The 25,185-nt window shown below is 34.4% G+C and overlaps 1 protein-coding gene across 1 annotated transcript; it reads left to right on the forward strand.

Annotated features, from left to right (window-relative positions):
- The first annotated feature begins 2,800 nt into the window (after window positions 1-2,800).
- On the forward strand, window positions 2,801-8,908 carry LOC148879479 (fatty acyl-CoA reductase 3-like). Its single transcript, XM_088974504.1, has 11 exons — window positions 2,801-2,812; window positions 3,796-3,916; window positions 4,053-4,156; window positions 4,250-4,452; window positions 4,835-4,935; window positions 5,414-5,606; window positions 6,594-6,755; window positions 6,879-6,960; window positions 7,043-7,312; window positions 8,352-8,479; window positions 8,634-8,908. Exons 1-11 carry the CDS (start codon window positions 2,801-2,803, stop codon window positions 8,788-8,790), a joined length of 1,533 nt encoding a protein of 510 aa, XP_088830630.1. The 3' UTR covers window positions 8,791-8,908.
- The last annotated feature ends 16,277 nt before the right edge of the window (window positions 8,909-25,185 follow it).

Here is a 25,185-nt window from a genome sequence, read left to right on the forward strand (position 1 = left end):
AAGCAGCAAACCGCGATGAATGAGTAAATCGCCAAAAAGAAGTTGGTCACCCTGCAACAGGTGAAGCAAGTTGGCAAGAAGAAAGAGCAAGTCTCCTCATCGAAGTTCTGGATCAGGCTGACAATCTAGAACCCCACTTGTACAAAATAGAAATTATACTGCTCTAAATGCAAAAAAGGGGTAAAATTTTAATGCATATTAAATCAACTGAATATATAAAGTGGCCACCCAAGATGAAAGGTGACCCAACAAATACGAACCCAAATAAATATTGTCATTTCCATCGTGACATTGGTCATGATACAGAAAACTGTAAGAACCTCAAGGACGAGATCGAAGAGCTGATCCGCCGTAGGTACCTAAGGCAGTTCATCAAGAGAAAAGAAGTAAGCCAACCTACCAAGCAATGCGGGGAGGCACCCCAAACCAACAAGGAGCAAGAAAGAGACCAAGCTCCCCGAGATCAACAACCACCAGAGTGGCTCATCCAGGGGGTCATCAACATGATCACCAGAGGATCAATTGTAGCAGGGTGTGCCACCTCAGCAGGGAGAAGCTTAGTTCAAGACCTTGAACACTCTAACTCTCTCTCCTGCAGAATCATATAGCTTAGCCAAACTTAGCTCGGCCATCGACAAAGTAAACTTTCGATTTGGCATCCGATTCATCTGCCACGTGAGAGTCGTCAGGTCGTGCTCCATCAGGTTCCATCGTGAAATTAAAAACTTCAAAAAAAAAGTCATAGGGTAAGTTTGGTTCAGAACTGGAATTAGAATCAAAATGGTATATTCCCATTGTCTATTTGGTTCAGACAAGAATGAGAATGAGAATTGAAATCAGCAGGAATGAGATTTCATTCCCAAGGGAGGGGCAAGGAATGGCCATTCCCTTAAATGGGGGAATGTTATTCTGGCAAGAATAGGAATGGGATTCCGATTCTGCCCAACCAAATAGTTGGAACCGGAATAGCCTATTGTGATTCCAATTCCAGACCCCTATTTCTGCAAACCAAAGGGCCTTACATCTTTATCTTAATTTCTTAATTGGGTGTGTTGCCAATTAAGCAAATTCCATTCTAGGGTTAGGAAAATGTCCATCATGCATGAGAATGGATACTAGATAGCTGCCTGTCTCTGCCCCAGCTCGCTTATAGGCAGGTCATCTCAGGTTGGGTTGAGCCTTTTGGCTGCGGTGGGGGCAACCAAAATGATTGAGCGATTGAACCGGTTAGGGGTCTGGTGTCCAGGATCGAACCGATCAGGGGTCTGGTTCTTAGGTTTAACGGACCGACCATTCGAACCGAATAGTTGGCCCATTCTGACAAAAAAAATAAAGAAAAAATAAAAATAAAAATGGTCAAAGCCATTTAACGGTTCGAAAGGTTCAACCACCCAGGTCAACGATTTGCTGACCAAATTAACATTTTTTTTTTGCAAATACCCGGTTTTAGAAAAAACGGAACCAATCACCTGATCGATTCCCGGTTTTCCAATCCAACCATCCGGTCCAGACCGGATTTAAATACAGCTACATACATCAATAAATTGTGTAAATGATCTAACCGCTATTTAATTATACCACCAACTCTACTCTTTTCTAAGTAGATGCTTGATGCATTGGCTCAAATCCTCCCAACCACATAACCTGAGTCTGACACCCATTGACTTAGTGGAAACCGAAGGCAGGGGCATGCATGAACATATATAGACCATGTTGGCACATTGCACGTGAAATCAAGGTCTAAGCCAATGCAAAACCAATGTCATTATGCAAGAGCGGTTTGGTGGAGTTCTCAAATTGGATTCAACCCCGGTTCACTTACAATCCAACCGGCTCACATTATCACATCAGAATAGTACAGTACAATGCAAAACCAGTTTGGTAAAGAATAAGTCTTATCATGTCTAAGCAAGTTTAGTATTATCATCTATTTCATTTGAAAAGCTCGTAACAAGTTATTCTTCTAAAGCACTACCACAATACCACCGATCCATTTATGATAGTGCAAAAGGCTTTACAGCACTGTCTGCAAAATGCATTACCCTACATCGCTGCAGTTTAAGGCATACCAAAGCTGACTTTTCGTCTATGAATTTTATACATATTAATAGACATCACAACCAAACTTGACTTTGCTAGTCAAGTTTATCGAAGAAGGTCAATCACAGAGTAACTTAACCTTATACATGACAAATTGATTTGGGTTTGGAAAATTTCTCAGTTCATGCATCCTCCATTAATGAGGGCAAAACCAGTTTGGTAAATAACAAGTCTTATCATGTCTTATCACAACAGTACAATGCAAAACCAGTTTGGTAAATAACAAGTCTTATCATATCTTATCACATCAGAATAGTACACTAGAATGCAAAACCAGTTTGGTAAATAACAAGTCTTATCATCTATTTCATTTGGAAAACTCGTAACAAGTTATTCTTGAAAAATACTACCACTGTACCACCGATCCATTTATGGTAGTGCAAAAGGCTTTCCAGCACTCTCTGTAAAATGCATCACCCTACCATACCAAAGCTGACTTTTTGTCTATAAATTATATACATATTAATAGACAGCACAACCAAAAATTTCTCATATCCACTAGTCTTGCACATGGACGGTTTACTAGTCAAGTTTATTGAAGAAGGTCAATCACAGAGTAATCCATTAATGGGGGCAAATTTCAGCCCCCAACCTCATTTCAATTAGTGCATATTTGATCCCATTGAACTAACACCGTCTAACCTCCGAGACCCGATTTCCTATAAGCAAAAACTGTGTGCATAGTGCATTCTCTGTGAGTATGGGGATTGAGGTTGTTCTTCCCAAATCCTTGATTATTCTTGCTTTTCATGGAGTCTGGATCTCCTGCCAATAAAATAAATTCTAACACCCTTTCAACGTGATCTTATACTGCACATCTCACATTTTCAATAAAATGCATTCCAACAGCCTACCAACATAATCTGACATCACACATCTCATACATGGCAGGTCCCAGCCTCATGGTGAAATGTTGGGTGTTAGATGAAATTGGTAGAGGGTTTAGAATGTGTTTTGTTGGCAGGAGATCCCAAATCCAAAAATGCTATCCATACTACCCACATGACATTATAACTGCACATCAGGAACATCTCTCCATGAATCAAGAGATATACAAATATAAGAATTGTTCCCGTGCATGTGTGGCTATAGTATCCTATGGGTAGTAGATCCCATGTTAACTCAATAGGGTTGGGACAAAGTGGGGTTGGCACTTAATATCTGTACACCTAGTAAAGGGGCAAACCATGAACCCTTAAGGCTATGTTTGGTTTGAAGGAAAAAGGTAGGGAAAGAAAGGGAAAAAAAGGAAAAAGATAGTTCAGAGACGATGTAACGCGTGGCCAACTCAAAAAAAAAAAAGCCTAGATTTCCTATTAACTTTTCCTACCCACTCTCTATCCGCTGTAAAATGCAACTACACATCTCTCAATTCATAATAGAGATGTATGGATCCAATTCACGGCGAGTAGAGTGTGGGTAGGAAAAGTTAATAAGAAATCCGAGTGCAAGAAAAAACTTATCCATACACGCCGAAAGCATCAAAATAAAATACTAAATGTTGTGTAGCTTCTCACCCATATATCTTTAAAAGTGATGCTGTGGACTGGTGTCATATTAACTTGATGTCTCTGGTTCTGAGCAGTCAGATCACGACGCACATGACATTTACTCTCTGTTATAGCTCGTCCATTAATGAGGATCCTTTCACCATATAGTTATATAAATACCTAAGGAGTGATAGAGTCTCTTCAGCCTTGGGTTTCGTCTGTTACGTTCTCTTTCAATTTCCAATGGATCAATTACCTGGAATTGCTTGCCTCTCTGGAGAACAAGTCCATCTTAGTCACCGGCTCTACTGGCTTTCTAGCAAAGAGTACTCCAAAACATTATGTTTCAGTCTTTTTCTAAGAAATAATTTTGCTATTCACATGCTCTCATTGGCACACAGAGAGCATGTTTTAATAACTTCAAATGTTAACTCTCTGCTTCTTCTGATCATGTGTACGTAGTTTTTGTGGAGAAAGTGCTACGTATTCAGCCTAATGTTAAGAGGCTTTTCCTACTTTTGAGAGTTGCAGATGCCAAGTCAGCCCAAGAGCGACTGTCTAATGAGGTAAGTGCCTAAGTGGGGTTCTTGACTTTGAGAGAGAGAGAGAGAGAGGTGAAATTTGTAAATAATAACTCGTGAATTTATTATATATTGTAGGTTGTGGGGAAAGAGTTATTTCGGGTTCTAAGACAGAAACATGGTGAATGTATGGATTCCTTCATTTCAGACAAGGTGACTCCGGTTGCTGGGGATGTCACTTGGGAGAACTTGGGGATTAGTGATTCTAATTTGCTCGAAGAAATTTGGAGAGAAGTCGACTTCATCGTTCACTCAGCTGCCACTACCAAGTTTGATGAGAGGTAATTTAATAAAGCCTGGGGATCATTAAATTAGTTTAAGAAACTTATTAAGACTCTATTTGGGACTTGGGTATATATATACATACCCATTAGCAGTGCAAATTTTAATTAAAATACTGATGCAAAATTTGCACCACCTTCCTCCTATCCTGATCCTCATCATGCACTCAAACAAATGACCTTTCTTCTGCATATTATTTCACTTCTCCCAGTAAACAAATAAGACGGCTTCTGAAGCAAAAAAGAAAACTATAATCTACATTCAGCCTATTTGCACTCCAAAATTTATAGCATCTGAATTGAAATTAGCACAGCAAACAGAGCCTAAATAATAAAAGTGAGAAAATGAAGAAAAACAAGTTTATTCTTCCCTTTTTTGCAGGTATGATACAGCACTGAATATCAATGTCTTAGGAGCTAAGCATGTCTTGGACTTTGCAAAAAGATGTGTTAAATTGCAGACGCTTATACATGTATCAACTGGTTCGTACAAATACACAATTAATTCTTCCTACTTATAGTTGTTTTTCTTTCCTCTGATTTTAAGGGTTGTTACTGTTCAGTCCACCCTTTGAAATTCTAGCTCCACCATATATTTAGGGTAGGTGTTAAGTCGGAATTGATGCCAATTCAAAGACAGGTATAGGTGTTATAGGTGATGTTTAAAATTTTTAAATGTTATAGGTTTACAATTTAATTCAGAATTCTAAGGTGGAATATAGTCTAATTATCTCCTTATTTTATTTACGGAAAAGTATATTGCACCATACTGTATATACCTTCACCCTAAAATACCAATATCCACCTGTGTATCATCATTAATTCCAAGATGGCACCTACCCTAACTCTACTGTGGGGTTAAGAATTGTTACAATGTGCTGAACAATCATTCTCCCTTTTATTTATCATTTTATTTATGAGGTTGGGTTTTGACAAATCAAGAGAATGCATGGTTTTGTAGCTTATACGGCTGGTGAAAAACCGGGAATCATATTAGAAAAACCATTTAAAATGGGAGAAACGCTCAATGGGAAGTTGAGTTTAGACATCATGAAAGAGCTAAAGATAGTCGAACAAGGTTTGCAGGATCTGTGGGCAAAGCGAGCAACAAAAGATGAAGAGAAACTTGCAATGAAAGAGTTGGGACTTCAAAGGTTAGTTTGAGAATCTCTCTCTCTCTCTCTATATATATATATGAAACACTTAGTTATGCTTCTCTCTCTCTCTTTCACCCACACACCAGCAACCCATATCAGCTGTAGACCCTCCTTGTAGTCAGTTTGTTTTGAGCAAAAAGGCCAAACAATCTTACATTAAACACATCCTAAGTTTTACATTAAACATGTTGCAAATCCAATGGACAATGTAGAGTATGTAGTTGGTGAGTCCATATATGGTTTTTAACTTAGGGCTAAACCGTGAATCGATCATGGCCTTCAAATTATTGTTGGCCTAAGGTGGGGTCATAGTAATATGTACAGTCTGTGATTTCACAAAAGTGGGTTTTGATTTATAAATACACTGTTGGGGAAAGTTTCATTTTAACACTTCCCCCCAAGGAATGAGCATTTATCCACTATTCTGCTGATGTGATGCCTAATTATCAATAAACATTTATTAAATACTTTTCTCAATTTTTAAAACAAATCAAATACAAACATTTATTTAATAAACAAAAACCATACAAAATACATACATAATCTACATCTTTTCAGCCACGGGGAGGGTTGATGTAACAGATCCATACCTTCCACTGCATAGGGGAGACTCCGGATTTACCAGATGTCCCAAATGCTTTGGGCTGAAATGTACAGAATTGGCAAAAATGGATGGATTCGTTTAATGAATCTCCTAACTCGACCTTGTAAATATGGGCCTTCCGGGCCTTGAGTTTTGAAGTCCAGACTCAGCCCATCCTACTTTTTCTTTGGCGAGGCTAGACCTGGGCTGGGCAGATTGGATTGGATAAGAAAAGGAGTCAAAAAACAAAACAAAACAAAAGGCAGAGCATAAAACCCAGTAGGTAGTAGATAACTAGATACTAATTCTTGTCATTATTTTTTACAAAATTTGAACAGCGTTATGTCCATCATTCTATTGTTTTATATGTAAATGAATTCATTTCATTTTCTTTCTGTCAGAGCAAGACTTCATGGGTGGCCAAACACCTATGTGTTTACAAAGGCAATGGGTGAGATGCTTCTGGGGCAAATGAGAGAGAATGTTCCCCTCGTCATCATGCGTCCAACTGTTGTGACAAGCACTTACAGAGAACCATTCCCAGGTTGGATTGAAGGTTTTAGGTAATCTACACAACCTTAATGAATTATATTAGCTTCTCTTTCAATTAAAACATACAACCTTTCCTGCATAATCTTCGGATGTTAAAAAGCATTTTCATCGCTTAATGTTTTTCTGGGTTATAGAACTGTTGATGCAATGATGACTGCATACGCCAAAGCCAAAATGACGTTCTGGGCTTGTGGTCTGGAGATGATTATTGACTTGGTATGTTAAATTTTTCAAATATATTTATAATTTGTTAGTGTTGTCAGTAAGTAATTGCAATATAAGATGCAAGATTTCACAGATCCCAGGAGACATGGTGGTGAATTCCATGGTTGCAGCCATGGTTGCCCATGCCAATCAGCCCAAAGAGTTCATTTACCAAGTGGGTTCCTCTACAAGTAATCCCATCAAAGGCAGCAGACTTCATGAATACGTTCACCGCTACTTCTCTATCAATAATCCATTCGTTGACAAGAAAGGAAACCCCATCAAGATTCGCAAGTATGCAGTTCTAACCAGTAAGCATGCATTGCAGAGGTACATGGCTACGCGATACATGCTGCCATTGAAGGTTAGATCTCAAAACCATATTAATCATCATCTAAGCCTCTTGTCCCAATTATATGGGTCGGCTTCATCATGAATTCTGTCTCGCTATTCTGTTCTGTTCAATGTTATATCTAGTGTTTTTAAACTACCATTGACTTTGATGGTTGGACTATTCGGCCCAGAAACCGTTTAGGCAATCGGTTCTATTTTACCTTAAACTCGATCCTTTTTTGGCCAAAAACTATTGAATTGGTCAGCGATCCTCTGACCCAGACAGTTCAACATCAACAGTTTTTTATTGTTTTTTATTTTAATTATTTTTTAAATTTTAAGTTAGAACGGACCATCCATTCGAACCAGACAATCGAGTCGTCAACCCAAAAACCAATGACCACCAGAATAGTTCCAGTTTCACATCGGTTTTTAAAGCCTTGGCTATATTCATTGTCAAATTATGGATGCTTAAATCATTTCTTCTAACAAAAATTATATTGGTTTTCAAAACCATTGAATCAAAGATGTACACAAAGGCTCCCTGTATTGCCTAAAGCTTCAAATGAGTTGGAAAAGATTTGAGTATGGGTAAATCTGAACTAATCTGATATTTTTGAATTAAAATTAATATCCAAGTAAAATGTGGATTTGAATTTGATTACCAGTTTGATTCAATACTCAATCAATGAATATGTATATTACTAGAATATATCTATAAATTTAAATAGACACTCTCAAAAAACTTCAACTTAATATTCTAAAAAGTGTACATATGTATGTATAACTGGATGGGATGGGATAGGATCAAGCATGAAGAAAATTTTTAATATGCCAAGCTAAATTATACATGTAACTTAATAAAGGATATAAATCTCAATATCGTCCAAAGAAAATTTTAACATGCCAAGTTAAAATATGAAAAGTACTACTTATTAAATTGGGCACTAATCTTTAATCTGCTGCTCGATTTCGTTTAAACCTTCATCAGATCAATTGTTTGGATCTTCCATGTAAGTAATATCTCTTTCTTATTTCTGTTTTGTTTTTGTCCTTGTTTTTTCATTTAGGGTTTGCAAGTTCTGAACATAGCATCTTGTCTGCTTCTCCAACACCGATACAAGGATCTCAATCGGAAAATCAAATATTTAATGTTTCTGATGAAGCTTTACCAGCCATTCTTATTCTTTAAAGGAATGTATGTATCTCTCTCCATGTTCTCTACTTGCAATTTCTATAACTGATATTTCTCTCAAATCCTTTCAGAAATTCATGTTGATTGAAATGAAAAAAAAAAAAGGTTCTGTGATATATTAACTGTAATTTTTGTTGTCATGTATGTACATATGCAGCTTTGATGATACAAATTTAGAGAAGCTCCGAATGGCCACCTTCAAGAATGCTGCTGAAGCAAACACATTTTGCTTTGATCCAAAATGCATTGAGTGGGAAGACTATTTGATGAACATTCACATCCCTGGTGCCCTAAAATATGCCATCAAATCATAGTCATGGTTTTGGGCTTCAAGTAAATTCAACCAATAGCGTGAATACATTGTAATGGAATAAAAACTTAGTATCGTTTCAATTTTAATAGGATTTCTGCTATTTTGTTTAGTACTAGTAATTTAAGCACATTTGTGTACGTGAGAATTTTTCTTCATATTAATTATTTGAATTTTAGACATATCATATGATTGAAAATAAATTTAAATATTTATTATTCAATTATGACATCATGGGTTTCTTTGAAAAGTTAGACCATTGACCCATCATCTAGATAAGAAAATAGCTTCGCTTTTGAATTATTTTCAAATTAGGGAAAATTATAGACAGAGCTGACTGTAAATTTAAAATTAGGCTATAAGTTGATGTATAAACCAACAAAACTTTGACAACCAACTCTATATTTCAAATTATAAAAACCTTACCATATCATCAGAGGCTTTTGTGGTTGTTGCCAACATGGGACTCTTAATCCATATTGGACACAACAAAAAGTTTATATTAAAATTGCCATTTAATGTTGGGTGATTGGAAAAAAAAAAGGTTTTTAGTCTCTCTCTCTCTCTCTCTCTCTCTCTCTCTCTCTCTCTCTCTCTCCCTCACACTCTTCATAGTCATCTTTATATGCTCAACGACTATGTGATTTGAGAATAAATATAATTGATTTTTAGTTTCTATATTTACGTTTTCTATATTAATTTCTCTCATTTTCTCTCTCTACCTATCATTCTCCCTCAATCTCTCTTATTCTCTTTCTCGGTCGATTTTTCATTCTCCTTTAATTTCTATCATTCTCCCTCAGTTTCTCTCTCACTCCCTCTCTCATTTTTTTTTTATTTTCTTACACACTTATATGATATTAATCAAATCGTATAAAAGAATATGAGACCAACTTGGTATGGTTAAAAAATTATTACATCAATTTGATAAAAATTCACAAGAAGCTCTTGGCTATGAATTTTACACCAACTAGAGAATGATAGATATTGAGGGAGAATGAGATATTGACCAAGAGGGAGAGTGAGGAGAACAATAGAGAGAGAGAGAGGGAGGGAAAGAGAGCTTTTGATTTGGCTATAGACTAAAACTGAGAGAGTGGGAGACAAAGGGAGCAAGAAATCGAAATATGATTCTGAGAGTGAGAGAGAAGGGAGGGAGATTGAGAGATAGGGGGAGTGGAAGAGAAATTGAAAACCTATTTTTGGTATAGGTTTTTTGTTGTATCCAACATGGACTAAGAGTCTCATGTTGGCAACAGCCATATAAGCCTCCGATGACATGGCTAGGGCTAGCAATCTTGACCCCAACCCACACCTTGGAACCCACCCAATCTACTAGTGGGTCAATATGGGTCGAGCAACCCATTAGGGTCAGTGGAAAAGGGTTAGGGTGGGTTGGGTCGAGGGTACCCATTAGGGTCAAGATGGGTTGGGTCGCGCGTGTCAAGATGGGTTGGGTCAAAGTCAACTCTACTTATACTCGCCAAATCGCAAAAACTAGAAGTTGTAGTGATATGAATTCAAGCCCTCCTACTATGCCAACATCTCATTACACTTCCAAACCACTATGCCACATTTGATTTTGATAATAAAAGTGAAATAAAATGGATTTTATTAACTTTCGTGTTCACATGCAATTTTATAAAAGACTTATAAAAGCACTTTTACATGAAAGTACTTTTACAAAAACACTTTGTGAAAGTACTTTTACGAAAACACTTGTATGAAAGCATAAAGCACTTTCATAAAAATACTTTTATGAAAGCACTTTTGCAAAAGTACTTTTATATGAAAGCACTTTTATTAAAGTACTTTTACGAAAACACTTATGAAGGCATAAAAGTACTTTTACAAAAGTAATTTTACATTAAAGCACTTTTATTAAAGTACTTTTATGAAAACACTTTTATGAAAGCATAAAAGCACTTTTATAAAAGTACTTTTACAAAAGTACTTTTACAAAAGCACTTTTACACAAAAACACTTTTATAAAACTACTTTTATGAAAGCATTTTTATAAATTCATAAAAGTACTTTTGCGAAAGCACTTTTATAAAAGTTATGCATTTTTTTGTCTTTTCTGCAATTTTCTTGTTATTTTCTGCATTTTTTTGTATTTTGTTGCATTTTTGCAATTTTTCGTATTTTTTTGCATCTTCTACAAATTTTTGGTGCTTTTTTGCATAATGTTTTGCATTTTTTTTTGTGTTTTTCATGCATTTCCTATAATTTTTGGTATCTTTTTGCATATTTTCTGATTTTTCTATAAAAGTTCTAAAATTTCTATATTTTTTTAGTATTTTTCATAATTTTAGGTATTTTTGGTATTTTCTACAATTTTCTAGTTTGTTTGTTTTTTTTTTTTTTTTTGCATTTCTGCAAATTTTCTTCAATTTTCTGCATTTATCTACAATTTTTTGCATTTTTGGGTATACAGGTTTACCTGACTCATTTTCATCACGCGGTAGTCTTGAGAGAGATTATTCTCTCAAAATTTATTATTTTGCAAATACGTGTCATCCTGACCCTTTTTTGTATTTATAGGTGAGGGTAGGTGGGTTAGTATGGGTGAAGGTGGTTAAAGGTCAATATGGATGGGTCAAGTGGGTCAATATGAATGGGTCAGGGTGGGTTAGGGTTAGGGTTGGTTATGACCCTTTAACTAGGATTGATTATGGGTCATGGTGGGTTGGTGAGTCAATATGGGTGGGTTGATATTCAACCCTTACCCAATCCAGCCCAGCCCACTCATTTGCCACCCCTAGACATGGTGGGGGTTTTTATAATTTGAAATGTAGAATTGATTGTCAAAGTTTTGTTGGTTTCTGGACCAACCTGCAACCTAATTTTAAATGTACAACCGACTTTGATTATAATTTTTCCTTTAAATTATATATTTCATTTATATTATATAAAATATTTTTTACTTGTCACACTTAATTTTTGTTGTCTATGGCATCATTTGACTCAAACCACTAACCCACCATCTAAAAATAAAAATTGTTTAATTTCTAGGTTGACATTTTTTGTATTACATTCTCATCATTGATAAAATTATTTCTTATTTATAAAACTTATTTTTGTTCAATATAATGAATGCACAATATTATAGATGCACCCAATATTTTATTTTTTTTATAAATATATAACATTAGATATGTGCCCAAAATTTTCTTTATCTTTTTTTTTATTTTGTGATTCTTTGTATTTTCTATTATTAAAAAATTTATTATTTGACTATGACATCATTTCATTTCTAGGTGGTTTTTGAAATTGACATTCCGTTTTCATCATTAATAAAGATACTTCTTACATTGCTTACCCACCACCAAGAGGGAAGAAAATGGTTTTGTTTTCAAAATATTTAATTTTGTACTATTAAAATTAATATTGCGGATTTAATGATGAGAATTTAATGATGAGAAAAATATATCTTAAATATAGGATTTAGTGAGAAAGAATAGGAATATATTTTTATTTCCAATTGGTTTTAAATTTTACATTCCATTTCCACCATTAATAAAAACATTTCTTATTTATCATATTTATTATTGTTTAATATGTATGTTAAAAATGTTCCCATTTTTTTTTCATTTTATCTATTTTTTTTATTTTGTTATTTAATTGTGGCAACATGATTTAACCCATTTGACAAAAAAATGATTTAATTTCTTACCACCATGTAGATGAAAACACTATTTTTGCTATTAGATTTTAGTAGTATAAGCTTTTATGTTATTGGAATTATTAATTTATTAAGTATGGATTTAATTAATAGAACTTAATGATGAGAATAAACAAAAATGACTTATATGATTCAATGAACATAAATGCAAGTTAATCACTTAAATGTTGGATTTAATGAGAGAGAATTAAATGCAATGAATATATTTAAATTACCTTTCTTCAACTCATTTAATATGAAGAACCGATTACCCAATTTGCCCTCATTTTTTTATCAATAAATTTAAATATAGAGGGGTAAATTTTGTCCTTAGAAAATTCCATAAATATTCTTGAGGCCATTCATGCTTTTTGAAGTAGTATAGATTTGTATATCTTCTTTCCGTTTTACATTAGTGTTGTAAACTCTCTATGACTTACATTCTCTGTACTCCCACCAGAAGGGATCTATAATTCAATATTGCCACTTGGATTTAATGATTTTTTCTTCTTTCCTTGTAAATTTGTTTTTTTTTTTCCTTTGGGAAATTGTTTAAAACTCTCTGACTTTTTGGCCTTTCTTTCAAACTCACCATAGCTTTCCAAAACGTCCAGTAAACCCCATGTTAATGAGTTTTTTGTTTTTCAAAACTCACCATCCGTTAAAGTATGTTACTGTACATTGACAGAAGCTGTCTATAAATGCAATTTTAATGACTAAACTGCCTCTTGAATAATAAGTCAACCTTATGTTACTAATCCATCTAATGCAAACTCCTCTCTCATTTTCCACAATTTCAAAAGCAAATAAAAGAAATATTTCTTCATTAATTATTGTCTCTGAAAACCCTCTTCAATTCGTCCCTTCTCAACAGAGACTGTCAGGAGACAGTGGCTTCTTACAACCAGTGGCGCATCCAAGACCTTTTTGATCAGTGGGGACACATCTCTGACCTTATGTCTTAATGCCTGTTAAAACAAAGAAAAAAAAGACCTCATTTAACAAGTCAATTTTTATTTGACCCCTACTTTTTTTATTTGAGTAGGGGTAATTGTAAAAAAATATATATAAATTGATACATATACATATTTATATATATATAAAACATTTTCAAAATTTTTGGAGACAATTACCCACACTGACTTCTACATACATCCGTCACTACTTACAACTATTTGATGATTTGATGAAAGTTATCAATAGAAGAATTAATACAACATAAAAGGTTTACAAGGATGACAACATTTTTGGAGAAAGGAGGGAATTGACTGAAGAATGTCAAATTATATTGCTGGTCCGTAATGTTAAAGCCATCGGATCTAATGATTTGGAGCCACTTCTTTTGTGGTTTCGGAGGAGGTTTCAATGTGTTGTTCCTGACTTGTACCATCAGGCAACTCAGTAGATTAGTGTCGTTGCAAGTTACAGCCCAAGATTTCTGGAAGAGTTGATATCCAAAATAAATGGCTAAAAATGCAAGGGAAGCTGTTGCTTGGGTGGTGTGGCCAAAATTACAATAGATCGTCAGTAAGAACTGCCGCGTGGACCATGGGCCCCACGCCCTATTGCTGAAAGTTGGCCATCGGCAATGAATTTAATCAACGAGAGCTCTCCTTGTCAAGGAATTAAAGAGAGACATGGAGATTAATTAGGTGGGGTCCACGAAATAATTAATTAAACCAAAAATTGCAATGGCATAAAACTATGTTCGGTGCTAGAGAGAGCGAAAGCATGAGGAAAAGGAGAGAGAGAGAGAGAGAGAGGGGAGAGCCAATAGAAAACCTCCACGCAGCCCAGCCCCCTTTACTTGAAAACTGATGAGAGTCTTAGATTCAAAGAACATTTCAATTTAATTTAACACTACCAGGATCCGTGCGATTCATGGGAAAATGAAATACAACTTTTGATAAATTAGTGTAATTTATTTAGGTTTATATTATTTGATAATTTGAAGTAATTATCATTTTAAGTTTTATTAATTTTTGGTAATTTCTATTATATAATAATTTATGATAATTCTTGGTAAATATAATATTTTATGGAAATTAATGGTTATTTTTGGCTAAGTTCTACTAATTTCTGGTAATTTCTATTATATACTAATTTCTTGATAAATATATACTAATGTATTATATTTATTATATGATAGTTTATTGGTAAATTCTAGTAATTTATCAATTTTATGGAATTTAGTGGCTATTTTTGGACATTTCTACTAATTTAGGATGATTTTTGGAAAATTACTTTAATGTATTTAGGATTATATTATTTGATAATTTCAAGTAATTATCATCCTAAAGTCTACTAATTTGTGACAATTTCTTTCGATTTATTTTTAGTAATTTTTGTAAATATTGGTAATTTATGTCTAATAATGGTAATTTCTTTTAATTTATATTTGATAATTTTTTTTTAATTATTTGACAATTGTTATTGTTACATTATTTAACAATTTTAGGTATAACAGTTATCAAATTTCAAAAAAAAATTCAAATAACAGTCGGGTCAGCCACTGGTTTAGAGGGTATCCTTGCCTTAAATCGGCCCCTTTGAATCGATTTCAAAAATAATAATAAGTAAAACATAAAAAAAGCACAGACACAGGGCATATCGACTCGTGTCGATATTTAGAACCTTGAAGCAATTCGTTAAGCTAAATGCAAATAGCATTTTTAACTAACATTATGTAACAATCTTCAAATCACAAATCCCAAAAATTTAAACCAAAGAAATTCAATAAGCAAAAAGACAAACATTATTTTTGTTAACATTATTTATTAAATATTAAATATTTAATTATTAACAGCACTTATCAATAATATTATTTAAGTTATTTTTAAAATAACAGTAATTATTAAATTTATCAGTAGGATTTATTAACAATATTCATTAAATTAACAATTACCAAAATTAAATTAAATTAATAGTATTTATCAGTAATAGTCAGTAATTATAATATTTTATTAAATAATCAGTAACAATATTTAAATAACATTTTTAATTACTGAATTTATTAACAGTATTTATTAATAACAATATTTATAATTTTAATTTAAAGTAGAATTAAAATAAATATCTATTTATTAACAATATTTATAATAATAATAATTATTAATTATAATCACTAATCTTATAATTAATTATTTATAATACTGATGGGGCGGTTGGTAATAATTAAATTACTGCTGCCATGTGGTGAAAGGAGAGACCACCCCTTTGGTGTGTATATATATAAGATGTTTTGAGTTCCCCACCTGTGAGCTCTAGCAACCATTCAACAGCAACGATAATTAGCTATATCTCCGTCCCATCTCTTCTTCTTTGTCTTCTTCTTCCACAGTAAATCCTCCCCCAAGCTTTCTATGGCATAATCAGCTTCTTTTCTTTTACTACCAGATGCCTGAGTTGTATAAAAGCAATTAAGTTATTAAAAGAAGAAACCAAGTCTGTGTTTTCTTGGTTTATGCCATAGAAGAAATATACTTAAAAAATCACAAAGAAATCCATTGATGATTAGATCTCAAAATCGTACTATTCATCATCATATTTTTCATTCCATTTCGTTCTATTCAATGTCATATCCATTCTTAAATTATGGGTTTTTAAGCCATTTCTTATTATAAAATTCATACTTAATAAAGATTTTTTTTTTCAACACCATTAATCATTCAATAAATCAAAACTTGGTATATAGGTCATATGTGACAGTTCTGCATTGCCTGCTGCAAATGGTTTGGATCAAATTTGGATAGAGGTAAAATATGAATCAATCTGATAAGAATATAAGAGTTTTGAATTAAAATTGATATCCAATATAGAAGTAAAATGTGGACTTGAATTAGGTTATCCAGTTTGATTCAATGCTCAATATGAATATGCTTGATTCAATTCTCAAAATACATTAAATTTAAATTCTAAAAAGTGTGCATATGTATAACTAACTGGATGGGATTGGATATGATCAAGCATAAAGAAAATTTTAACATGTCAAGCTAAAACGTGAAAACTACTTGCTAAATTGGGCATTAATCCTTAATTTGCTGCTAGATTTAGTATAAACCAACATCAGACTAATTGTTTGGATATCTTCCATGCATGTAAGTAATATCTCATTCTTATTTCTGTTTTATTTTTTCCTTTTAGGCTTTGTAAGTTCTGAACATAGCATTTTGTCTATTGGGAAATGGGGTCTTTGAAAATTGGAGGAGAAGCTCTGAAGTGTGTCTGAAGACACTGTCTTTAGAACGTTATTTGCCCCTACTCAGTTTCACTAAATTTGTTATTGTGTTATAGGTAAATCCATTCCCAGGATACAGTAAAACCTTAAGCGAGAATCTATAACCAACAAAGTTGAAGAGTCTCCAAAGAAATCTTCTGTGAGACAGTAGCAGACCAGACTATGAGAAAGAGAGAGAGAAAGTGATTTTCGAAGTTGTGTATGAAATGTTTGATTCGTGGTCATTAAATAGTTTCTGAAGAGATATGAAGAAGATGAAGGTGCTCGTTCAAAGAAAGGCACATTGAACAGTCACAATTTCAAACATTGTGACTGTTTAAAAGGTAGTTAACAGTTAATGACTGTTAACTTTGAATTGTGCCTCTTGATCACGTCTGATCAAATCGTGGCCGTTGATCACATCAACGGTCAGGCATCTTACCAAAAAGACAAAGCCGCCCTTCATGAACTACGCGGGTGCAAGCAAATTACACCTCTAAATTGCCTCATTGCACCGCACACGCATGCACATGCGTTGCGCGGTAGCAAGACTCCATACTCATCTTCTGTATTTAAGGAGTGTAAATTGGTTCCTATTAAAAAAACCCAAAATAATATTATAATTTTCCATACTCTCATCTTCTCATCTTTTGTAAGAGAAAAACTATTTTTCAAAACATGTATGCAGGTGTATTTTGTCATGTAATTGATCAATCAAACCCCATTGGATTTAATCTCTAATGACATTAAAAATCAACATTGTCAACATCTCCAACACTGATACAAGGACCTCAATCGGAAGATCAAAGCCTCAATGTTTCTTTTGAAACTTTACCAGCCATTCTTATACTTTAAAGGAATGTATATACATATATGTTTGTCTTCCTATCTTCCTCTCTCCCTTCTCTACTTGTAACTTTTGAAGCTGATATTTCTCTTAAATCCTCTCAGAATTTCATGTTGGTTGAAATGAAAAAAAAAATCTATGTAATATTATGTACTTTTATTAACTGTAATCTTTGTTATCATGTACATATGCATCAGCTTTGATGATATGAATTTAGAGAAGCTCCGAATGGCCTTGTTCAAGAATGCTGTTGAAGCAAAGACATTTTGTTTCGATCTAAAATGCATTGAGTGGGAAGACTTTTTTATGAACATTCACATCCCTGGTTCCCTAAAATACGCTATCAAATCTAGCAGTTAGATAATGGCGGATGTAGTTGAACTGAATGGTCTGTTGCTTATTTGTCTTTCAATGAATAAAATTATATATATATATATATATTATAATAACATATGAATTTAAAGATGTAGTCATCAACCCAGTTACCCAAATTTCCATATACTTGGCCATTAGAGAGAGCTCATATAACCTCCTTGATGGCTTATTCACTTAAAAAACAAAGCAATAAACGTCCCCCTTAGCTTAGTCTCACTTCATTTAAGAATTGTTTTCCACTTGATTAATTTGAAAAATGGAGTAGTGGTCTCTTCTTCCTGAGAGTCCTGCACCCTGAAGTTAAAACATACTCTAGCTATTCTCAGTTGTGTCGTTGTTTGCTGATATACACTTCAGTTCCCTCCAGCCTAAAAAGCAAGATTGATAGCCACAATGGCCTTTCCTCTCGCACCTCTGCATGTGAATCTTCCTTAATTTCGCATTTTTGAATGTGAGGTTCTTTCTCACAGCTTTGTGCGTGTCCGAGTTTCTTTTCTGCTTTTCTTGCTCTTGGTTTTTAATTATTAGGGAAGTATCTGAGAATTAAAGTGCTAAACCACCTTAATTACAATATCATGTATTTATAATAAGTTGAGAAACAAAATTACAATATATAGGAGCCAACCACCTTAATTGGGTGATTGTTTTCTAATATATACAAACATGAAAGAGAAAGGAAATTCGATATACATGAACAATGTAATTTTAAACCTTGGGACTCAATAGGGTCGTGTATATGCACTTGACTGGAGAGCCACAGCTCAGATGGTCACTAACAACCTCCTTCAACTGAAATGTTTCAGGAGAGACTACATGAATTAAAGCTTGGAATGAAGAAGGGTATAACGAGCTCTAGGCAACGGCTTTGGTGAAAATGCCCAGTGTCTGATCATCTACTGAAGGTAGGTACTGAATATCAAGCCTCTCTTCTGGAGAATGAGATCTTATAGGAAATGAGAATCTACCTCCACATGCCAGGTACGAGCCTGAAACATAGGATGGGTGACAATGTAAGTTGCACCTACATTATCACACCACAATATTGGTGGTGACGCTAATGGAACTAGGGGTCTTCTTTATATGGTCTAGAGTTTCAAACCACACCAAACCCAACCGAAGTTCACAGTTTGGTTTTTTTTTTTTGAGATTTCAGAAATTAGGCCTAACTGTTTTAAACCAAACTGGTTATACACATGGTTAGACATATGTGTGCATGTATGTCCAACTAATGAGAGAAGAATTCGAGGAAATGCCATAACCATCAATATACTTCCTAATCTGGGCAATCGGCCCAGTCAACATTTGAATTGGTTGTGAGTAGGGTTGTCAACGGACTCTAAAACTCTGAAATTCGATTGTTTTGGATTCAGATAATGTATTTATGTAGTCAGATCAGATTTGGATTTAACTCCATTTGAATAAACTAAAATCTGAATCCAGTTATATTATAATATTATTGATTTTGATATATAAAATCTATATAGTTATTTTTGAAATTATACAAATTTATTTTTATATATTATATATGAATTATATATATAATATATTCAGTATGCTATATTTATATTACTTTATTATATATAGAAGTTGAAAAGTATTTTAACTTTTTATTTATTTGTACTTTAAAAAATTAAACTGGAGTAAGATTAAATTCTAATATGGTCTAAGTACATTAGGATTCAAATTTGAACCTAAGGCCTTCAAATCTAATCCGATTCAGGTGCGAACTTTCAATAATCAAATCAGGTTTGGATTTTGCCCAATTAAATTTGAATCCAATCCATTTACAGCCTTAACTAGAGAGCAAGAGAGGAGGAACAAGACAAGAAGAGGCCATAGTCGAGAGTAAACTTAAAGTAATCGAAGCATTTGCTTTACAACTATCCAATGATCATGAATGTAAAAACTAGCAAACTTTATTGATGACAAATAAGATATCAAGTCTGGTGAGAGCAACATATTGTATAAGGCACCAACAACTCTACAATACTTAGTTGGATCAAACGAAGGTGCATCGATTAGCTTAGAGAACTTGGTGGTAAAAGGCATAGTAGTATCCATTAGCTTAACTCCCTCAGTATCAAAGCTTGTTTAGGAAAGTTGTTAGGTTGAATGGTGCCTTGAGATGGTATCAGAGATTGTTTGACCAAGTGGTCTAGTGTTTAATCATCGTCACCCCCATTATAATTAATTAATATTTTAGCACAAGGTATGAGTGGCCTGGTGCTTGTCCACACTTCAAGTCCAATGGGCTTTTGCATGAGGGGATGAGTTCAGGGACTTCACCCAACAGCTTAAGCCATTAAGTTTAGCGATGCCTTGAGATGAAGCCCCTTCTCATTAAAGTGGCTTTAATGCCCAAGAAAATGTGGAAGGGGTCCCAAATCTGTTTAAGTCATCCACAAAAAATAGAGCTAGCAACACCTCCATGTAAAATGAAAAGAGAAGGATCACATAAGAAGTTGAAAACCAAATTCAACAAATTTGGAACTCAATCTAGCAAACCTCTAGGAACTTGCATGGCATAAACCGTAAGTGTCTTCACAGACAATTCATGAAGAAAAGCATTATTAGCATCCATTTGATGTATAGGACAATTAAGAGAGACAATGAGAACAAGAATAAAGCCTGATAATAAATAGTTTGACAACTAGGCTAAAAATATCTGAAAAATCAACACTAAGAAACTACTTAAAACCTTATGCAACAAAGCATGTAATATTCCATACCATCATGAGGTGGACCAAGTCCCATTCTTAATCAATCCATTGAATTTTAGGGCCATGGATTCCCCATACCTACTGCTCTTCTTGTTGGGTTGTACTCCTCATGAGGTGGGACCCACAAATTGAATAAAGATAAAATGAAGAAAAAGTGGAAAACGACAAAAAGGGATATCAAGGAAAAGGGTCTTATGTATTTTTTGGCTTGTCTTGCAAGTTAAAGTCTTTTGCTACACAACTAATTGGGATAGCTCACTTACAACTCATTCACTCTAACATCTCTTTAAGAAAAATATTTAGAGAAAGAAATGGGGTTTTGAGAAGGTCTTAAGAAGAAGAAGATTTGCAAGGCCAAAACAAAGAAGACAAATCCATTTTTAGCATCTCTTCTTGTCTTCTTGTTGTGCTTTTACTCTTGGTGAGAAACATCTTGTTTGCTATCCATTTTGTTGATGTCTTTGTTATTGGAATCCAATAACCTTCTTGATGTTCATCATCTAGCTGTAATTAGATAGAAAAACATTGTATCCCATTTTCATTATTGATAGTGGATGATTTGGGTTTTGGTTCTGTGGTTTCTACCCTCACATTGAGGGGTTTTCCATGTAAACCTTGGTGTCTACTATTGTTGCTTGCTTTGTGTTTGATTGTTTGTTCTATTACTGCATACGTGTTATTTGTTGTTAAAATCTCTTTGATTTGCACAAGGAAAAAACATAGGGACCATTCCCAACAAAGTGGTATCAAAGCCGAAGGTTTGGCTAGGTGCAAGCGTTGACGTATGAACATGATGATTCCCATGGCTTTGTTCCCTTTCCCCATGGTCGAGTAGAGCAATTGGTGAGCGTTTTTCAAGAGTATGTATGTGGTCCCCGTGATGCCATCCATGGTGATTGTGTGCTCGAATAGGTAGTAGTAGGTAGTAGGCTCCCTACAGCTTGAGCAAGGGCTCTTGGTGTTGTGCATGTAGTGTAGTATGTCAAGCTTGGTGATTGACTTCTGTTCAAGGGGAAGTGGTTAAAGAAACTCACATGTGAGTAGGTGTATGGAATGAGTGAAAGATAGTCCCACATTGGAAAGACACAAGAAGTGCAAGGGACTAATATACAAGAGTGGCCTATATCACAATAGCTTAGGCTTTTGGGTTATAATTGGTGTTCACCTCTTGTATACAAGTCTTACACGCAGATACGTGTACGAGCCCCTAGTTTTGGCGACTCCTCATGGTCAATGACCCCCCTCAAGGCACAACAAGTGGTATCAGAGCTTGGTTCTTATGCAAAATTCGGTTATTATGATGATTTCATTGAATGGAAGCAATTGGTCTCTTTGGAAATCAAAGATGAAAAATGTGTTGCTCCCCAAAGACTTGTATGCACAATTGAAAGGTGAACAAGGCAAGCCCAAGGATATGTCAAGTGACCAATGGGAAATTATTGACTTGAAAGTCGTTACATGCATTCAACAATGGTTGGATGATAATATTTATCATCTTGTGGCAAATGAAACTTCAATTGTTCATCTTTGGAACAAGTTGGAAGAGTTGTATGAGATGAAAATCGCCAGAAATAAGGCTTTCTTAATAAGAAAGCTCGTAAATTTGAAGTACATGGAGGGATCGTCCATTACCGAACACTTGAAACAAATGCAAGATGTTGTAAATCGGTTGGCTTCAATGAAAATGGTGTTAAATGATGAGTTCCAAGACTTAGTGTTATTGAGTTCATTGTCAGAAAGTTGAGAGACACTTGTGGTGTCTCTTAACAATTCTACACCTGAAGGAAAAGTCACAATGAGTATGGTAAGAAGCAGTTTGCTCAATGAGGAAATTAGAAAGAAATCATTGGACACTAGTAAATCAAATGCATTTCTTACAGAAAGTCGGGGTAAAAGTCAAAGCTGGGGTCCATACTACCATGACAAGTCTAGAAGTAAGTTCAAGTCAAGAAAAGATATTACTTAACATTATTGCAATAAGTCGGGACACTTCAAGAGAGAATGTAGAAAATTAAAAAGTAACAAAAAGAAAGAAAAAAGTGAAAAGAAAGAAGGATGTGAATATCTTGTTTTAACCTCACATGCCAAGACACAGATTGGATTATTGACACTGGTGTGTAATACCATGTTACTCCACACAATGAACTCTTTGCTACTTATAAATCAGGTGATTTTGGTGTTGTAAAAATAAGTAACAACTATACATAAAAAATTGTGGGGTTAGGTGATGTACAAATAGAGACCGATGTTGGTTGTAAATTGGTTCTCAAGGATGTGAGGCACGTAGGAAATTAGATAAAGAAGGCTACAACAACCGTTTTGGTGAAAGAAAACGGAAGCTCACCAAAGGATCTCTTGTAGTGGCAAAGGGAGAAGATGGCATACCCTTTACAAAATGAAAACTCAGTTATGCAAAGGGTAACTAAATGTTATAGAAAAAGACTCCTCCAACCTATGGCTTAAGTAGCTTGGTCACATGAGTGAGAAAGGACTTCAAGTTCTTGCCAAGAAACAATTCCTTCCAGGCTTGAAAGGTATGCATTTAAATTCATGTCTTCATTGTTTTGCTAGTAAACAACATAGAATTTCTTTTCAAAGAAAAAGTGGAAAGGACAAAAAAAGGAAATCAAGAAAAAGGGTCTTTATTTTTTGGCTTGTCTTGCAAGCCAATACGTCTTTTACTACCCAATGAATTGGGATAGCTCACTTACTACTCACTCACTCTAACAACTCTCTAAGAAAAATATTTAGATAAAGAAAAGGGGTTTGAGAAGAAGGTTTTAAAAAGAATAAGATTTACAAGGGCTGAAACGAAGAAGACAAATCTGGTTTCATCATCTCTTCTTGCCTCCATGTTGTACTTCTACTCTTGGTGAGAAACATCTTGTTTGTTATCTATTTTGTTGATGTCTTTGTTATTGGAATCCAAGAACTTTCTTGATGTTCATCATCTAGTTCTGACTAAATAGAAAAACATTGTATTCCATTTTCAATGTTGATAGTGGATGATTTGGATTTCGGTCCCATGGTTTTTACCCTCACATTGAGGGATTTTTCATATAAATCTTGGTGTCTACTGCTGTTGCTTTCTTTATGTTCGATTGTTTGTTTCATTACAGCATATCTACTATTTTTTGTTAAAATCTCTTTGATTTGCACAAGGAAAAAACATAGGGATCATTCCCAACACTTCTTTCTCTTATTCCAAATGATGATGAGCCCGGCTGTTACTCCCCAATAGCAAAACATTTGCATTGGCAAGGGGTATTTAGTTGCCAATTGAGCCTTAGGACTATCAGTATCATCCATAGATCTTGTCACCATAGCATTCTGACTTACTGTTGAAGTATGAGAATCAACTGAAGAAAGTGCTACTGGCTTAAAAGTGAGAACCAAGAGGATGAGTAATAGGGCTCCTAAATAGATTGATACTTTGAAGCTTTACGTGAAGTAAAAATTGGATGGGGTGGGTGAGGGCAGGCCACGATCTAATGAAGATGAGATGGTGGCTGAGGTGGCAACATCATGAAAGGGAACACGATTCAATAGAAGGGGTAACAAGTGCAGCATAGAGAAGATGATCAATACTCCATCTTGTGTTTATTGTATTGGAAGCACATAAGAAGGGATAACAAGGGCAGCCAAATATTCATAGAAAGGTATAATCTAGGGGATGATGAAAAAGCTTCTTGTAATGAGATAAACCACCGAGAATTAGAGTGGGAAATCTATTACTAAGAAAAGCTGAAGTCTCGAGCTTCAACCCAAAAACACATGGAAAGAGATGAGGTGACTGTTAAGCCACCTCATTAGAACCCGTGTAACAAATACAAGTAATTGAAGCATGGTCTGATGGTGGATTTATTGCCTTATAACTAAGGGTGTCAATGGACTTGTTTTGAATTGAACCATGTCCAGTCCAAAATCAATTTGGATGGATTGGACAGACCAACAAGACACATTGGATTGGACCAATCCGATCCAAAATATTTATTAGATTGGATTGGACCTGATTCATCCGTAATAAATTTATATTGGATTGGGTTGGATTAAGTTAATATTTGGTCCATTCATATAAGAATATAGGTGTTAATGAACCGAGTTTGTGTTGAAACTAATCTAAATCAAAATGAATTTGAACAGATTGGACAGTCCAGACATTGAACCGGACAGGTCCAAAATGATCCAAAATATTCATTGGATTGGATTGGACCTGGTCCATTTATAATGGACTCACATTGGACTGGATTGGATTGGATGAAATCCAGTCCAATTGACACTCCTACTTATAACCTATATAGACCTAGCTTTGAATCAACCCACTTATAAGTTATATCAATGTTTCCAACTTGTAAGTGAACCTAAAAGATTGATTGACCTGTCATATAAACAAATTCTTGAGCAATATTTCGACCTACATCACTTTGTTGCAAAAAAAAAAAAAAAAAAGCTGATTTGATCAACAATCTAATATTTTTTATCAATTTTGCCATACATTATTTTTCTATCTTTTGTCTATATCCATTATTTCCATTGGGGTTGTCAATGGACTCTAAAAACCGGATGCCCAATTAGAC

Source organism: Nelumbo lutea, chromosome 1, assembly GCF_056320005.1.
Source record: "Nelumbo lutea isolate HS-2025 chromosome 1, American lotus-T2T, whole genome shotgun sequence".
Taxonomy (NCBI): Eukaryota; Viridiplantae; Streptophyta; class Magnoliopsida; order Proteales; family Nelumbonaceae; genus Nelumbo; species Nelumbo lutea.

Coding starts and splice junctions, on each gene's coding strand:
- LOC148879479 (XM_088974504.1), top strand. Junction 5,607..6,593: donor AAAGAGTTGGGACTTCAAAG/GTTAGTTTGAGA, acceptor TCTTTCTGTCAG/AGCAAGACTTCATGGGTGGC. Junction 6,961..7,042: donor TGGAGATGATTATTGACTTG/GTATGTTAAATT, acceptor AAGATTTCACAG/ATCCCAGGAGACATGGTGGT.